Source organism: Leptosomus discolor, chromosome 6 (assembly GCF_034619465.1).
Source record: "Leptosomus discolor isolate bLepDis1 chromosome 6, bLepDis1.hap2, whole genome shotgun sequence".
Classification (NCBI taxonomy): Eukaryota; Metazoa; Chordata; class Aves; order Leptosomiformes; family Leptosomidae; genus Leptosomus; species Leptosomus discolor.
Genome location: NC_141396.1, coordinates 67,137,003 through 67,153,227, shown reverse-complemented (window position 1 = coordinate 67,153,227; position 16,225 = coordinate 67,137,003). Strand labels below are relative to the sequence as shown.

Below are 16,225 nucleotides of genomic sequence, written 5' to 3'. Positions count from 1 at the left end.
CTTCACGTGTCACCGTTCCTGCTTGCTGCTTGCACACAGTTGTACCTTGTCCTTTGCAGGGAGGAAGCAGAGCTGTCGTAAAGCTTGGCCTGGGAAGCTTCTGTATCCTCTCTGCTGAAGTCAACCATGTCAAATGTAGTCATTTAGCAGAATAATAGCTAAAAGGCACTGGCAGAAAAGCAGCATCCACTTGCCAAATCAACACTGCTTTAGGATGCTTGTAGCATCTGCAGGGTTGTAGCACGAGAGGTAGGAATAACTCTGCTGATGGTCAGAAATGGAATTTATTCGAAAGCCATTCTTCAGCTCTCTCTCTTGGTGGTGTTTATGCAGAAGCAAAGTAGTAGAAGATCTTGTATTTACCAGAACTACTTTGAATTCCCATTCTCTGGCCGTCAGTGGATATAAGGGTAAAAAAAGCATGTATTTTAGTTTTATTTAGTTGACTCAGAATGTGAATAGGAGCTCTTCTACAATCCTCAGCTTCTGTGGGAGCACAATACGGCTTCCCACAGCTAGTGCCTGTCCTGTCGCGGCCTGTCAGTACCCAACCTGCGGCTGGTGGGCAGCAGTCTCTGGAGTTTGAATTTCAGTGGGGAAAAAAGCTTATTTCTGGTGTGTTACTTGTCTGGTTGTTTCTTGGGGGACACCCAAGTTCAAACCCTGGTGCCGTGAGCAGCCTCGTGAATAGTCTCTCTCATTTCCCTTTGGAGATCCAGTCCCTTCTGGCTCGCTGCATCCGCAGCACCGAACGCCTGGTGTGGCATCTCTCAGCCCCTTGGGAGCAGCGCGCACCTGGGGCGTCCCCAGCCCGGTCAGCCGGGGAGCTGGAAGCCCCTCTGGTTGCTCAGGGCTGGGGACGGAGCTGGAGGACGAGCAGGTGGCCGCGGGGCTGTTGGGGAGGGCCAGCGTCCTGCCGAGGGAACCGAGCTGCTCTTGGCTGAAACCTCCTGACTCCATCCCTGCCTCCCTGGTGACTCCATCCCTGCCTCCCTGGTGACTCCGTCCCTGCCTCCCTGGTGACTCCGTCCCTGCCTCCCTGGTGACTCCGTCCCTGCCTCCCTGGTGACTCCGTCCCTGCCTCCCTGGTGACTCCATCCCTGCCTCCCTCTGAATTCAGGGAGAGGAACACTCGCCTAGTCCCGTCCCGTCTGCTGCGCCGCACTTCACGTCACGCCTCACAGGGAGTTAAAGCTCGTTAATTGTTCTGCCTTCCCTGGGGATTATCCGTGCAGTCCCCGCTCCAGTGTGTTGCTGTTAATGACTCAGGTAGGAGCGCGCAGACCGCCAGGCGCCTCTGACCTTGCAAAGTTTCAGAGCCCGGGGCCGCCGTGTGGCACTGAGCTCCAGTTTAATTACGAGAAGCAGTATTTATGAACTAACTGGGGATTTTGGTATGTTTCGAACTTCATTGAGTCCCCTCCTGTGCTTGTGAGAGCCTTTGATGAAATTGCTGTTGGCACTGATTGATTTGTGCTGGTACCGTTTCAGTATTTGTGATGTAAACCTAACCAAAACCCCCACAAAAGCCCCCTTTCATCTTACTCTTGCTCAGTCACTTTATTATTAGAATTTTACAGTCTCTCTATGAGTCTCTGATCCACCTCGCTATGAATTCTCGGTAGCTGGTACCTCACCCTCCTAGAAGAGGTGGTGCTTGTTGCTTTTATACACCACTGTCATGTTTTCAATTATTTCCTCCGTACTGTTCCTTCTCGGTGTTAACATTGGTTTTGCTTTTAACTGCGGGTTGCACAGAATTAAGGGTCATGTTCAGGGATACCCTTGGAGGCACGCTGTCGGTGCCTTTCCCGAGCTCCAGTCTTGCAAGTAGTATTGTGAGCCAAAGTGAAATTAAAAATGTTTTTTATAAGCATAAAGAGATGTAAGAGAGTGTAGCGTATTGCACTAGGGGATGAGAGAAGGAGTTTGTGTAAATTTTTTTGGTGTTTCTTTCCAGAAGGAACTGGAAATGAGTTTGAAAGTCTAATGTTGTTGGTGGAAGAGTTGACAAATTCAGGTCTCTTTAAAATGAAAATTAATCTGAAAAATCATTAGTCTGGGTATTTGGCTTGAGCCTTTCCACTGTGTTTGTCTTGTTTGAAAACTTCAGGACTCATGTTTGTGTTTCTTGTACAACTGCAGCATCTGGAAATGTCTTTGAAGGCTGAAACACCCGGGCTTTGTACAGTAACAGCGGAGACAGTAAGGAGGGAGTGACAGTAGAGTAGCCAGTGTTGACACAGCTGAAGTTCCGGGGGTTTTGTGCGTTAATTTTAAGTGTAAATCAAACCTCACAAGTGTTAGCTCGCTTACAGCGAGCTTTCCTGTGCTGTAGGCACTGATACATCCCTTATTTATGGGGAGAGCTTAACTTAGGCCTTGCTGCTTTTTCCATCCTGGCCATTAGCACTAGCTGCTGCTTTTGTTTCTGTGTTGAAGTGATTTAAAGCCAAAGTGATAAAACCAGCGGGCAGTGGGGGTGTGTGTGCAGCTCCCCTCATATCCAAAGCTTCCCCCAATATCCAGGGCTGGACCACCCTCCCCAAGAGGCCTGCAGCACTCCGGGGGGGCCTCTGAATCCCAGCCGCCCAGGGCAGAGGTGAAATCCTCTCGTGCGTGGCGATGCCGGTGCAGCTGGGGCTGTTGGCAGCGTTGCGTACATCTGTGTATCGTGGCGGGGCTGCTACAGGCTCCTGCTTATCCACTGGGTCATCCCAGGGTGCTGACTGGGAAAAGTGGAGAACTAAATAAAAAAACCCCAAGCAAGTACAGAAGGTGAGGAAGAGGAGAGCCCACAGCATGGCTTAGCGCTGCTGCTGGAGGGCGGCTCGGCTCACAGCCCAGCGTTCTCGCTTTGGTTTTCTAAACGTCTTCCAACAGCTTGTGAGGACGTCGGGAAAAGGCTGATGGGCCTATTTTCGGTATTCCTTGTGACAAACCTTAATGAAACAGCTTCGTGTTGGCTAACAGCTTCTTGATGTCCACGCGTTTTTCTGCGGGGCATTTTGTTGGTTGTGAAAGGCACCTACCGAGGTTTTGGTAATAAAATACTCAACTCTAACATCTCATATTGCTGAAGGCGGTTAGTTTCAGTGCGGTTAAGGGCTTAACAAGGGCTAGCAAAGAAAGATGAACGTTTTCCTTGGTCAGATATGAACCATCAGGCTTCAGTGTGTTGGTGTGTTCAGAGAACTGTCTTTGTTGCGAACTGGGGGAAGATTAGGCTGAAGTGTGACATAGAAAGGTACACAAATAAAGGCCGTTGAGGTATTTAGGGAAAAGTTATTTACTTAAGTGATTTGGAGGTTGTCTTCCTAGTAAAGCAGAGAGCAAAACCATCCTATGGGCACCGCGTGCCTGTGGTGCTGCTAGCATTTTTGTAAATATGATTGGATTCGGCGCCTACAAGTCGATGCCTGGGCAGGAGCGGAAGGGGCTTTGACTTTCCCTCCTCCCCACGGTGACCTGATGGGCAAGTTGTGTTCAGCAGTTTGTATTGACAGACTTGAAAGCTTTGCTCAGCCTCGCACGTTCAGGGTCTCAGGGTTGTTCCAGCCCGTGCGTTCATGGAAAATCTCCTGAAAGATGCGTGCAAGGAGCTAGTGTGGATTGTCCAACATCTGAACACAGGACAGCGCTCTCACGTGTGAGTCCATCCTTGATCTGTCTTGTGTATCAAGTGCAGAAATTCCCATTATTTTGTTTCTTATATTTGAAGAGTTGGATCAAAGCAGTAACAAATTAATATTCCTGGTCTCTGATTTGGCTAACAGTTCGTGTCATCTGTTGTCATATCACGGAATAATCTCTTTTAAATGTTTTAGTTTGATGTTTCACTTTTGACTGTGTCGTTTTCTTCTCTAATTTCAGTATTCCCAGGAGAAATCATGGATGAAAAGCTGTCTTACAAAGAATTTCTGGATCGCAATGACTCCTGGACAATGGATGACAGAGACCTGTGCTTTGAGTCCCAGCCCGTGTTCAAGCCCATGGAGATGGCTGGTAAGACCGTAATGCTCTTCGAACCGTAGCATCGGGTCTGTTCGCGGCTGTGTGACGTGGAGTCCCAGCCTCTCTCCCTACGGGGGGATTTGTTCTCTTGCCTTGTACTCGCGCCTGCATTCCTTAGGATGAGTTGCTCTGTTTTCCTGCGATGTGTAACATCTTGACACCAGAGGTAACTCAGCCCGTCGAGCCCCTCACTTGCCCCAGAGCACAGTCTGGCTGGTGACAAAGGGAGCTGCGAGCCCGCTGGGTGAGAGCACCCGGCGCGTGGGGGGGCAGATTCCCCCCGCGCTGGCTCACGTGGCAGTAGCAGTTTGGGGTTGACTCCCACAGTTTGACGGCTCCCCGGTACGGGGGCTTTCAGTGCAAACCTCGCCAAAACTGTTGCCAGCTGCGAGCCGGTCTTGCCTGGCTCTCGGAAATGCCGTTCCAGCTGTCACGTCGCTGTGTCTGCAATGCAGGTCAGTCTGTTCCGGAGGCAGCCTGCGTAGCTGCTGACTCTCTTGAAAATTAGATGAACCTTGTGTAACTTGCCCCTGCAAAAAGATACCCTTTCACCTAACAGCTTTCACCCAATTTTCTCTCCTTTTTGAGAAAGCTTATGGGAAATGACTTGCTAGCTCTTGGAGGGTGTGAGAAACGTATGTGCTGCCCAGATTGTAAAAGACAATAAACCTGGGAAAGATACTGGGTGAAACAGGATGACCCTTTTTTATATATATATATTTTTGAGCACGGTAGACCTGCTTACTGAATTATTTTCTTGCAATCTCAATCTCCTATTTACTAAGAGATCCTGTGAAGAAATCATCTATTGTTACCAGGGTAAGGACTGATTCATGGAACAACGGGAACAAAAGAGCCACTGGTTTCTAAACCACAGTTGTTGGGTTTTTTTCCCTCCCGTTGCTTTGTTAGCTGAAAGAATGGCCTGTCAGTGCGGTGATGCTCGATAGCCAGATGACACACTTGATGAGGAGCAATCTGCACACCTAGCCCATCACCCAGTGTTCTTTTGGCCTGAATGGTGTGACTCTGGGTTATCTATTGCACGTTTCCTTAGGTGTCACGTCTGTAGAGTATCTTGCACCCGTGTGCCTGCACAAGGTACCATGTGTACTTCAGGGCGAAAGCATTCCTCCCTACTGCTCTTCTGGTACTGAGCAAACAAGAGGTTCTGCTTAGAGGTTGGTAGATTCCCATAACTGAGCAGAAGGATCAGAGAGGACAGGCAAGCTTTAAGGACTTGTCAGCAGAAGGAGAAAAATGTGAACAGCAGGCTCACAGGAGTCTGCAGGTTTACTAAGTAGTTTTAGGCACGCTCTTTGGTAAACAGTAGGATGGTTTCCCTCCCGGAGAGAATCCTCTGGTCGGCGGTGTAACGGGTCTCCTCGCCAGCACTGCCATAATTCCTTCTTCCTTGGTGAGGAACACGGCAAGTGCCAGCTCTGCCGCTTCTGTGACCAGCTGAAAGCGCGTCTGAGTCTGCTCTGGCCTCTGCTGTCCTGTGTTACCAGCGCTGCGGTGGGGTCTGGCAGTGGGACCCAGCCCTCGGAAAGTACCAGCCGTGAGCAAAAACGTTCCTATAGATTTCACATACTACCTGTAATAAAAAGACTGGTTTTAAAAATGTTATTGCAGTGTAGAATGAATAAAAGTCAAACATTATCTCATGGCCTGCAGGCCTTGAAAGTGCTGCAAGGCATTTAATCGCGAGTGTGTCACGATTTCTTACTGTAACCACAGGTGAGTGTCGGAACATGAAGCGTTCCTGTTTAAATGACCCGCGGTTATTACTTTTATTAGTCCACAGCCATAGACAAACTGGAACTACGGCTCTGAACAGCGAAGGGTGCGGGTGTCTGTGGAAGTGAGCTGAAAAGAAACTTCCGTAAATGCTTTGTCGAGCTTGCCTCCGGCTGTCCGTAGCGATACTCTTGGCTTCTTCACCTTGGTCTGGCTTCATAAAGCTCGAAACAAGCTGCAGGTTTTGAGCGAGGACAGAATTGTTTTCAGGGCTCATTTAATGCAAGAGCTGATACCTCCTGAGCTGGCCGTGTCCCAGCCGTATCCTTGCCCGCCTGCCTTCCCTTGCCAGCTGCGGTGGGTTTTGCTGGAAGCGTCGCCTCGTCTTCGGCAGAGCGGCAGCACTTACCAGGTGCCAGAACGCTAGAAACTGGGTAGGGCACAGGCCCCCTCTGAGCCTCTGGAGCATCCGTGGAGAGGGGAAGCAGAAGTTCAGCCACGACTCCTTCCACGTCTCCCCTTTCTGCCCCCAGAGCAGAGACAGGGTTTAATCCGGGTTGCCTGTTTTTGCCACATCATCTAACTGCTGGACAAGGAGGGGACAGCAGCGGCAGCTCTTCTAGGTTTTAAGTTGGTTTCAGTTTCAATGCTCTTCTGTGGGTTTGGGGATTTTGTTTGTTTGTTTGGTTTGGTTTTTTTATTTGGAAAAAAGGCAGTTATTTAGTCTTGGTAATACTGTTTTAAACAGCTTGAAATTAAAATTTTCTGCAGTTACTCTAAAGCAAGACGTTGTCTTGGCATCTCAAATGGTCCGATAGATTTATAAAAGAATTCATGCAGCATACCTGATCTTGACATCTTGGAGCACTGTGGGCTTGTGCACGTTTGAAGTTGGCTGTCATCCCCGCCGACAGCATGCCTGACGTGAAAATGAGTAACAGCCTTTAGCTGAATCCCTTTTAATTGTGCTTAACCGGGAGAAATCTGTGGAGTGTCTGAAAATCCGTGTGTGACAGCCATTTCGGGAACAGAGAGTTCTTCAGCTCCTGGGTAGTGCAGCGTGTGAGAGTCCTAAGAAATGTCCCTTGTCTGCAAGAGGCCACCTGAGTCGAAACCTCTCGTTGCTCGGCTGTGCCTGTCTGGAGAGAAAAGCAACGTGCACCTGGCACAGGCCAGCAAGATGTGTTGGCTTCATCACTGATCGTAAAACACATCCAGGGGTTTGTAAACTACAGAATAATTTGAGGAATGCCACATTTCCTTCCCCTTGCAGTGTGTTGGCCTTGACTGTATTACGGTACAGCGACTGACTCATGGAAGGGTCATCTTGTCTTCATTTTATTCTGTCAGTGAGGTCATCTCCTGCTCTGACTCAGGGCATTTCAGTTAAGTAATCCATCTTCTAAAACCCAGCATGGTGGTGGTTCTCTCTGTCCCGTCTGGTTTGAATGCCCACACTGGTTACTTGAGCAGAAAGGAGATCTGGGCACATGAAAAACAGAACTTGCAGAGATGGAATTCTCTCTTGCTGAATCCTCAGCGCCTGGAGCACCATCCTTTGCAGATGACGTCGACGCGGGCACTTAAGGCACGGACCAAAAGCAGAACGAAGCTGGTGCTCGTTAGCCCGACCAAAGCTGACACCAGGCAACCTGCAAATGCGGACCAAAGATCCCGACAGCCTCACCAGTGCGTCTGGTCTGGAACTGAGGGCGAAGGCTGCTCACCTGCCTGCGACGCTGGGAAATGCGCTGTCTTCCTCTCTGGCTTGTAACTTGGTTAAAATTCTGGCCCGTGAGCCGGGTTGTACTGGTGTACTGTTGTTGGGGAGGAGAGCATGTAGCTTGCGCAGCCTTTCCTTGGCCTGCTCTCAGGTGAACTGATCCAGAGCTCGGCCTGGCTCAGGTTAGCTGTTTGTGTCCATCGGTCAAACAGCTGCTTCCTCCTTGAGAGGAGGAGACGGGTTCTCCAGGCAGCAGCCGTAACCTCAGCTTTGGTCGGTGTTCCCGAGGAAGCACTCTGAGCAGCCGCGTTTTACTGCTGGGCATAAGTTTGAATTATGAAGGTGTCTGCCCCTGGTAAATAATCTGGAAAGCAGCTTTCCCTTGGAAGTCCGGTGGTGGTGTCAGGTGCCCCTTCATCTTGTTTTTTTAAATAATCTTATTCTGCGTCGTCTCTTCCCCCTGTGTGGTGACACTGGCCTCGTTCTTGTCTCCTGCCAGACCCCTTCAGCATGCACAGAGCAGAGAACCTGCCTGATTTGTCGTTTCCTACTGACATGAAGAATGTGCCGCTGTTCATGGCCCATGCTGATGCTTCCAGAGACATCCATGGTAAGTTCCTCCTCAGCGTTTGTTCCTGATGGTCACGTTTGGGGGGTTTTCCTCTGTTGACTTTCATGTACCGAAAACTGTTAAGCTGCAAAGGGCACAGACTACATAAGCTCTTCACATGATTCTTTAAAATGTTTTGTGTGGGTGCCTAAAGCTGTTCCAGTAGCTGCTTCCAGGAGGTGTATTTAGGCAGAAAGAGACAGGACAACTAGGCGAGTTGAGCTGGAGCGGGAGTTACCAATGGCTCTTGTCTTCATGGCTAGAAACCAAGAACACATGAACTTTTTCCACAGAGTGGTCTGCAGTGTTTGGACTATTGGAGTTTAAGTGATTATTGACAAGAATTCATGGAAGCAGGAGCAGACAGCGAAAGGGAAGTAATTTGCCTGTGCTTACTGTCTTACACCCCGTTAAAAAACGGTGTATGCCTACATGATTTCCCATGCAGTCTGTAAAGGTGAGCTGAGAGAGCGACTTACAGACTTGATCTACGCTGCTTGTCAGCAGGACAGAACAGTTTGTTTTCCAGACATTGCATAGACTTTAAATTTTGGAGGGCAGTCACTAGGCCTAGGGTGGTGATGAACAAATGGCCTTTTCTTTCCTTAGCACCACATGGACCTATGATGGTACCTGAACAACCTTTCCTGGGGCCCCTGTATTCTCCTGCAGAGGCTCTCGACCCATCAGCCTTCATTGGCCTGGATTCAACTGCAGAATTTCTGCAAGACAAAGCAGGTAAGAAACAGGTGGTTTGCTATTACTGTCTTGCTTGCTGGGTTTGAAGTGTATGCAGCTGGAAAATCTTTGGTTACTCGTCCTAGGGAGCCTTGGTGGGGGAGCTGATCCATAAAATGAGTCAAGATTAGGAAGTATCCTGTTAGCAGTGACAGTTCTTGGTTCAGTGTGAACGTTGTGAAGATGTTAGGAGGTCACAGAATGGTTGAGGTTGGAAGGAGACCTCCGGAGGTATCTTGTCCAGCCTCCCTGCTCAGTCAAGCAGAGCTGGTTGCCCAGAATAATTGAGGGAAGAGCCTGCTCTCTTGGATCCTGGGGTCGGGGCTGGTTACAACTCTGATAGAGGCTTTCACTACCAGTAATCACAGCAGAACATGGTGTTCTGGTACCGTTCTTAAAGGGAACGGAAAAGCTACCTGAGAATGAACTCCAAAAGCAGCAGAGTCAATACCTTCAGCTGCAAAAAATGAAGCAGGGTTCGTGGCAGGACTGACTGCGTTTGTTTTCTGTAGTGCCTGAAGAACACTGGGTGGGAGCGCAGCATGACGTGAAGGGACCGGATGCCTCTTTCTTTGTTGAGCCACCAGGTACAAATAGTTTTGCCTTGATCTGTAGGAACTGGCTGTAAAGCGTTTCTGAGCAGCAGAAGCAGAGCTGCTCTCCTTGCTGCCTTTTCGAGAGACAAAAGGCACTAATGAAGTGAAGGGGGACCTGACCAAGAAAAACGCTGTTGCTGGTTCTCAAATCAGTTCAGAGTGGAAAAGCGTGCTTTAGAGGGCTTGCTTAACACGCCTTTTCTGGTCTAGTGCTGTAAGGCGGGGAGAGCCCTGCGTTTTATTGACTGTTCACAGCTGATGTGGGGTAACAAATTTAATACAGGCGGCTCCAAGCACAGCCATCAGTAGGTATTAGTGGCGTGCCCTTTTGGGGGCGTATCGTGTAGCAGGGCTTAACCCACCGAAAGCGTGCCCTTTTCCTGGGTTTTGGGGCATTATCTGAGCAGGTGTAGATGTGTGCAAAAAGGAAAAAAAGAAGGAAAAAAAAAAAAGACGTTCAGCAGCAAGCTGTGTGGGCTCCAGACTGTGTCTCCCTTCTGTGCATCCCCGTTACAGGGCAGGTACCTTAATTCCCAGTTGGGATAGGTGTTCAAGCAGTACTTGACACTAAAATAACAAATAGAATGAATAAAATTTGCTCTTGAAAAGAAACTCTAAAGCTTTACTGCTGTCAAGGATTCTAGTCTTGGTACACACCGAGAGTCAAATCTGCTGACGTGATGGCAAGTCAGAGCCCTCGTGTTTACTGCTGCTGAGGGCACCAGCAAACGTAACTTTGGCTCGTTCACAGTCAACAGCATTTTAAACTAAATTCTAGTTGCAAACCCTGTGTGTTCTGTCCACTTATCTTTAGACTCTGGGTACAATTAAATCTTTGAAGCTCCACTAAGACATAGTTGCGTTGTGGTTGCGTGTGTATTATGATACTTAATCCACAGGGGGGTCCTTAGTGCCGACTTGGGTGAACAAGCGAAGAAGAGAGGAGCAGTTTAACACTGGTCCTGGGCGGAAAGTGTTTCTGGAGCTGGTGGCTCTACCTTGGGCTCAGGGTGGAACGGGGATGCTTTGTAACGGAACATTCCTAAACCTTGCCGCAGCAGGTGCTTCTCTCAAAACACAAGTGTTTTCCTGAGCATTGCACAATTAATTTTCTGAAAATTGACAATAAAAAGCGGTTCTGTTGTTGCGCGACCCGGCTGGGACGCTGAAGCGGGGCAGTTACTCATCAGGGTTGCCGCGGCAGGCGGCCCAGAGCAGGCAGCACCTCGAGAGGGTGATTCACATCCTGCCAGCTCCAGAGGAGAAGGCTGTTTGCCGAGATCTCCGAGTGCCTAATCACGCTTGGTTTTGTGTGCCCAGTGCCCCCCGCCGTGACTGAAGCAATAAAGCCGAATCTACCGGAAAGCCCTGCAGCGCTGGCTCCTGGTTTTGTTCCTGCTGCAGTGACGGCGTCCCCAGGAGAGCCTGAAGCTACTGACGGACCAAAATCAGGTAAAGGTGCCCCCGTCCAAAGGTTGGCGCTGGGTTTAGGCCCTTCCTGAGCAAGCTGTCGTGGTGGAAAGACATGGGACTGCCTCTTCTGAAGGAAACACAGCAAGGTGTTAGCAAATTCTGTTGTGACGGAAGGTTTGTGATGCCTGAATTGTGTTGGTGAGGAATAGCCAGCCTGCCTGACCTTCCAGCCCTTGTGTCAGTCCAGTGACTGGTTTAATGATTCTTTACTTTCTCAAAATTTTAGCTCCAGCAAAATGTTAAGGTGTGTCAAGAATGTGGTTGTACCATGAGTCTGATGCTCTATATAAATACCTTAGAAACTGTCTGTTTTGAAGACTCTCTTTTAAAACAGAATTTCTGAGGTATTTGTGTACAGTGTCACTCGTGGTACATTTTGCACCAGTCTTTGTCCAGGCTTTTCATGCTTTATTCCCGTACTTTCCATGATTCACCAGGGAGCATCCATCCTACTTTAAATATTTGTTTATTTACTGTCTCATTCTTCTGTAAAATCACAATCTTTAAATTTTATTTTGGAGAGGATCGTTGTATCCCTTTAAGAAAAAAAAAAAGGGCAAAACCCAAATGAGGGCTAGTGCATAATGGATCTTTTTGGTTTGTTCACTGGAATATTGGTTTTATCTCAATGGATCTTGAAGTGCTATTTTAAAGGGACCTTTTTGTTTTCCTAGTTCCTTTCCTTTTTCAGTTTAAGTATCTAATTCATGATTTAATACCTTTTCCATTGTTTGGGGAGGGTGTTTTTAGATGTGACTCAAACAATCACTAGAAATATATTTTTATTTTTTTTAACATCTCCTCAGCAATATATCTGAGCTGTTCAGGTCACCATGCTGCATTACAGAGCGTGGGTAGTGCTTGGGGCTGTTGAAATTTATAGCTGCAGAAGAGGAATGTAGTGCTTCTGGGTCTTGATAATTTGTAAAAACTTGCCTCTGGGCAGCCAAAATGTTAAACTGAAACTGACTGAAAAACCTCCTTTAAGGGGATTTTATGAAAATGCAGAGGTTTGATTGTGCTGTGAACTGACAAAACGTTATTTTGCAACGAACGGCTCGGTGTTCAGGAGATAGGATGTGAGAAACAAACGAGGCCGAGCTGGGCATGAAGGACTAAAAGGGCTGTTGTGATTCCCTGACAGCAGCGCCTGTTGTGTCAGGAGTGCCAGTGCCGCTGCCGGAGCTCCGCTCCCGTGAACAGCGTAAACGGCCGCTAAACGGAGTGCCTGCGCCCCTGGAGCGTTTCTGGGCTTCCTGCAGTTGGAATACAGAGCTGGGCTCGGGAAGGTGCCCCCAAAAGTTTGTGTGTGCTGCGACACGGGAGAGCCCCTCGTTGTGGTTCCTGGGTGTGTTCTGTTGGGGTGCGTTACAGCCCGCGGAGGGTCCAGCAGCTCGGGCCTCTTGCCAGCTGCGCGGCACCGGGTGGGTTGTAAACACAAACAGCGAGTCTCTTGGCTGTGTGCGTTAGGAGCAGAGGGATGTCTGACGCTGGAGGCAAGGGTACAAAACGAGGCACGTGAGGCTGTAGGGGGAAAAGCTCTTGGGTGCGTTGAGCGTCATAAAGGCTAAAGGCTAGTACAGCTTGAGTGCACTGGTGTACGGGGGGAGCAAGTGCTGGTGCAAGACGAGGAGGAGGACAGGGAGCGACAGCCCTGTCTTCTCTACTCGTAACCCACACTGCCAGGTATTTACAGTCTGTATTTCTCGGTCGATGTCTGTGCTTTTGTCGCAGATGCAGCCGGTGTTCCTGCCTCGGATGTCCTGTCCGTTTCTGCAGAAAAAGCTGGGTCTGTTCTTGCAGGAGACACCAAGCCTCCGCAAGCTCTGGACGCTGGATTTGCATCTGCAGCAGGAGCCAGCCCTCTCCAGGCTGTGGATGTTGGGTTTGCTCCTGCACCAGAAACCAAACCTCCTAATGCTGTCCATGCTGCGTCTGCCCCAGTGGTGGGTACTGCCTTCAGCCCAGCAGCAGACGCTACATCCCATTATGCTATGGATTTGGAGTTTGCCCCAGCAGAAGATGTGGAATCTCACTATGCTATGGATCTGGCATTTGCCCCAGCGGCAGATGTGGAATCTCACCGTGCTGGGGATCTGGCATTTGCCCCAGCGGCAGATGTGGAATCTCACCGTGCTGGGGATCTGGCATTTGCCCCAGCGGCAGATGTGGAATCTCACCGTGCTGGGGATCTGGCATTTGCCCCAGCGGCAGATGTGGAATCTCACCGTGCTGGGGATCTGGCATTTGCCCCAGCGGCAGATACGAAATCTCACCGAGCTGTGGATTCTGAGTTTGCGGCCGCAGCAGCTGCAGAGTTTGCCCCTGCAGCAGAAGTCAACCATCATCATGCTATGGATTCTGGGTTTGCTCCTGTAGCAGAAGCCAAGCCTCTTCCTGCCATGGATTCTGGGTTTGCCTCTGCAGAAGCTAAGCCTGTCTCTGCCGCTGACACCAAGGTTGCTGCACCTGAAGAGCTGATGGCATCCAAGTCTTCTCGCGAGCAAGACAAGTCGCCCTTCGAGAAGCCTCTGGCGGGTGAGCGGGCCTGAAAGCCTCCTTCAGGCTTGAGGTAGCCTGGCGAGCGGTGTGGGAAGGCCGCCGTAGGCTGGCGTGGCACTAGCGGCGGCACTCGGGGTAGCACCCAGCGATGGCTGCACAGATGCGCCGTTGCTGTGAGGCTGTCGATAGGAAGCACGTTCCTTTTAGGAGTTCAGGCTGTGGTACACACAAACATCTTAAGTAGGGCTCAGTTCTGCTGTCAAGATACAGACAGAGGAAATGCTTCGTGAGGATTTTCACTTATAAAATATAGGACTAGAGTATCTGAATGATTTATTTTTATTTTTACTTGGCATTCTTAGCAGTCATGTATGGTTTTTGGGGCAGCCGTAGAGACGTTGTGGTTTATCCCTGTTAGTAATCATTTTTGTGTCGCTACCATCCTCAGCTTACGCTGGAATCTCCACAGGCCCTGCAGGACACAGTGTTTTCAAATGAAGGTTCTTACCGTGCAGAAACGGTTTCTGAGTAGACTGATAGGCTTTGTTGATAGTTTTGTGACATTTCCTTGGAATAACTACAGGTGTCGAAGTGGCGAGGCAGGCGTTTTAGTTTTTCCCGTGCGCTGGGCGATAGATTTTCTGTGCTGCATAGATTTCTCAAAGGCCACTATCCTTTTGGGGAGAAAATTGCAGTCCAAATATAGCCAACGGTACTGGGCAGAGGCTGTGTATGTGGATTGACTGCAGAAGGAGTTGGAGTGAGATATTTCCTTTTTTACCTTTTAGTACTCTTTAGTTTAATGATAGGAATGAATTTCAAAAGAGAAGTTTTAACAAAAAAAAACCCTACTAGAATGTGGTGAGGGGCACAGGTGGGTGAATGAAAGAGTAAACACCAGACAGTACAGGAGCGTCTGCTTTAGCGAAACACTTGGGCTTTCAGGAGAGGGGAGCTGGCAGAAAGTGATCATAAAAACCAGATTACCACTGTTCTGAAAGTGAGGAAAAACTTTAGTTTCTTGTGGGAGATAATTAGGTGAGGGAGCGATTTTTATCTTGCTTAAACTGACCTAAATTTCAAACAATACGAATTTTTGTTCTTTACATTCCGTTTGCAGAAGCAACAGCAACTGTGGAACAAGAATCGAAAGCCGCAGAAGCTTGTGTGGGTCTGTTAGCGAACGCTCAAGAGGGCGCAGCCCCTCCCAGCCGCCACGAAGAGCATCGTCCAGAAGAGACGAACCACCTTTCAGAACCCCAAGGTGAGAGATGCAAACCACGGTATAAAGCTGGAGCCAGCGCTTTGCTGTCAGCTAGTTCTGCCCCCAGCACGTAAGTTCTTTCTCACCGATGCTCTTCTCCTGTCCTTACCGAGGAAAAAGCAGCAAAGGTTTAATTTCAAGAAGGTTGTTAGTGTGTGCTAACATGGGGACTGCCAGAAACAGGGGGTAGTCTTAACATTTGAAACTAGCACCGTATAACTTGTCTTTTTCTTCCTCATCCGTATTTGTTGTACCACTGTCTGTCATAATTTTTATTTCTATTTAAAATTTAGATAAAATTGATTACATATAGAACTGCTCTCCAATGTAATTATGTCTTACAAATTAAAACTTGTTATAATTATGTGTAGCTAGGAATTTTGTAGTGCCTGCATGAATCTGTTCCAAGGTGTGTATGAACACTGGGTGATGAGCATTAGCTAGGGACTCCAGGCTGGTGATGGGTTACGTTCTGGATTTGAATTCCAGTGGGAAGCTGGTGTAGTCCAAGGTTGGTTGATTACAAAGAGGGGAAAACCCCAAACCAAACCCTTACCCTGTGCGTAAGCCCCAGGACAGTCTTTCCTTCGCGTTTCACCTCCCCCTTGGCATGGCTGTCAAAAGATAAAATTGCTGCTTGAAATGGGATTGTGAGGAGATAATACGTAGTAGGCTACCGTGTCTTAGAAACTTCATTCCTATTAAAAATAGAATAAAGCCGATGCGCTTTCCAGGGGCTTGCTTTTAATCTGCAGGTTGCCTGTGCTCATAGGAACTGAAGCATTTCTGTTCGTGTCTTTCATGTTTCAATTCCAGTAGAAGCAAAAGAAGCCGTTGCACTAGAAAAGAAAGACCTCCTTCCAGAAAAACCTGTCACTGCTGTGGATGTTCCTGTTACAGAGAAACAAAAGGAGGAGGCTGAACACAACCATGTCCAACATGCAGAACCTCAGCAAGAGCAAACCCTGCAAGAGCCCCCAGGTAGAACATAACTAATAATTCCATTTTAGAGCGGAAATACCTCTGTGAACTCTTCACCTCTTCCTGCTGACTGCATTGCCACTCGAGCAAGCAGAAATCTCTTTTGCACCAAGCAGCTGTGTGGTTCTTTGCCTTCATCAGCGATTCTTCTAGCGCTGTGCCTGTAATCCCTGCCCTCTTAAATACTCTTTTCCCCTCCATGTTCACTGCACTAAAAGCCCAAATATGGGTGCTGCTAGCACTTTATCACTGGGCCTGGCTTGCTTGCATACTTAAGGAAGGCTTACAGACCTGCTTTCTGCCGTAGAGTTGAAAAGCTCGCCCTCTTTTTGCCATTACTGTTAGCTTTTTATTTTGGTATTAAAAAGGACCATTAATTCTTATTACAATATTCCTAGTGAAGACCTCCTTCCAAACTGAGTTTTGTAATTACCAAAGGAAAATGTAATTTTTTTCCTGCTCCACTAACCCAACCTCTCTGATGAGCTGTTACTGCTTACGCTTGTGCCTGGGGGCTGATTTGTGGGCCGGGGCTGACTGACAAACGGCTGATGCTCTCTTTGAAATCAGTGGCTTGTAGCTAA

The 16,225-nt window shown here is 48.6% G+C and overlaps 1 protein-coding gene across 1 annotated transcript in view; it reads left to right on the top strand.

Moving 5' to 3' along the window:
* MAP4 (microtubule associated protein 4) overlaps positions 1–16,225 on the top strand; it is a 105,746-nt gene that overhangs the window by 35,797 nt on the left and 53,724 nt on the right. The window contains exons 3-10 of the mRNA XM_086467368.1: positions 3,874–4,005; positions 7,977–8,087; positions 8,697–8,825; positions 9,338–9,412; positions 10,742–10,873; positions 12,629–13,432; positions 14,517–14,660; positions 15,480–15,641. Of these exons, the coding sequence (XP_086323494.1) occupies positions 3,874–4,005; positions 7,977–8,087; positions 8,697–8,825; positions 9,338–9,412; positions 10,742–10,873; positions 12,629–13,432; positions 14,517–14,660; positions 15,480–15,641 (1,689 nt within the window). The remainder of the gene's footprint in view (positions 1–3,873; positions 4,006–7,976; positions 8,088–8,696; positions 8,826–9,337; positions 9,413–10,741; positions 10,874–12,628; positions 13,433–14,516; positions 14,661–15,479; positions 15,642–16,225) is intronic.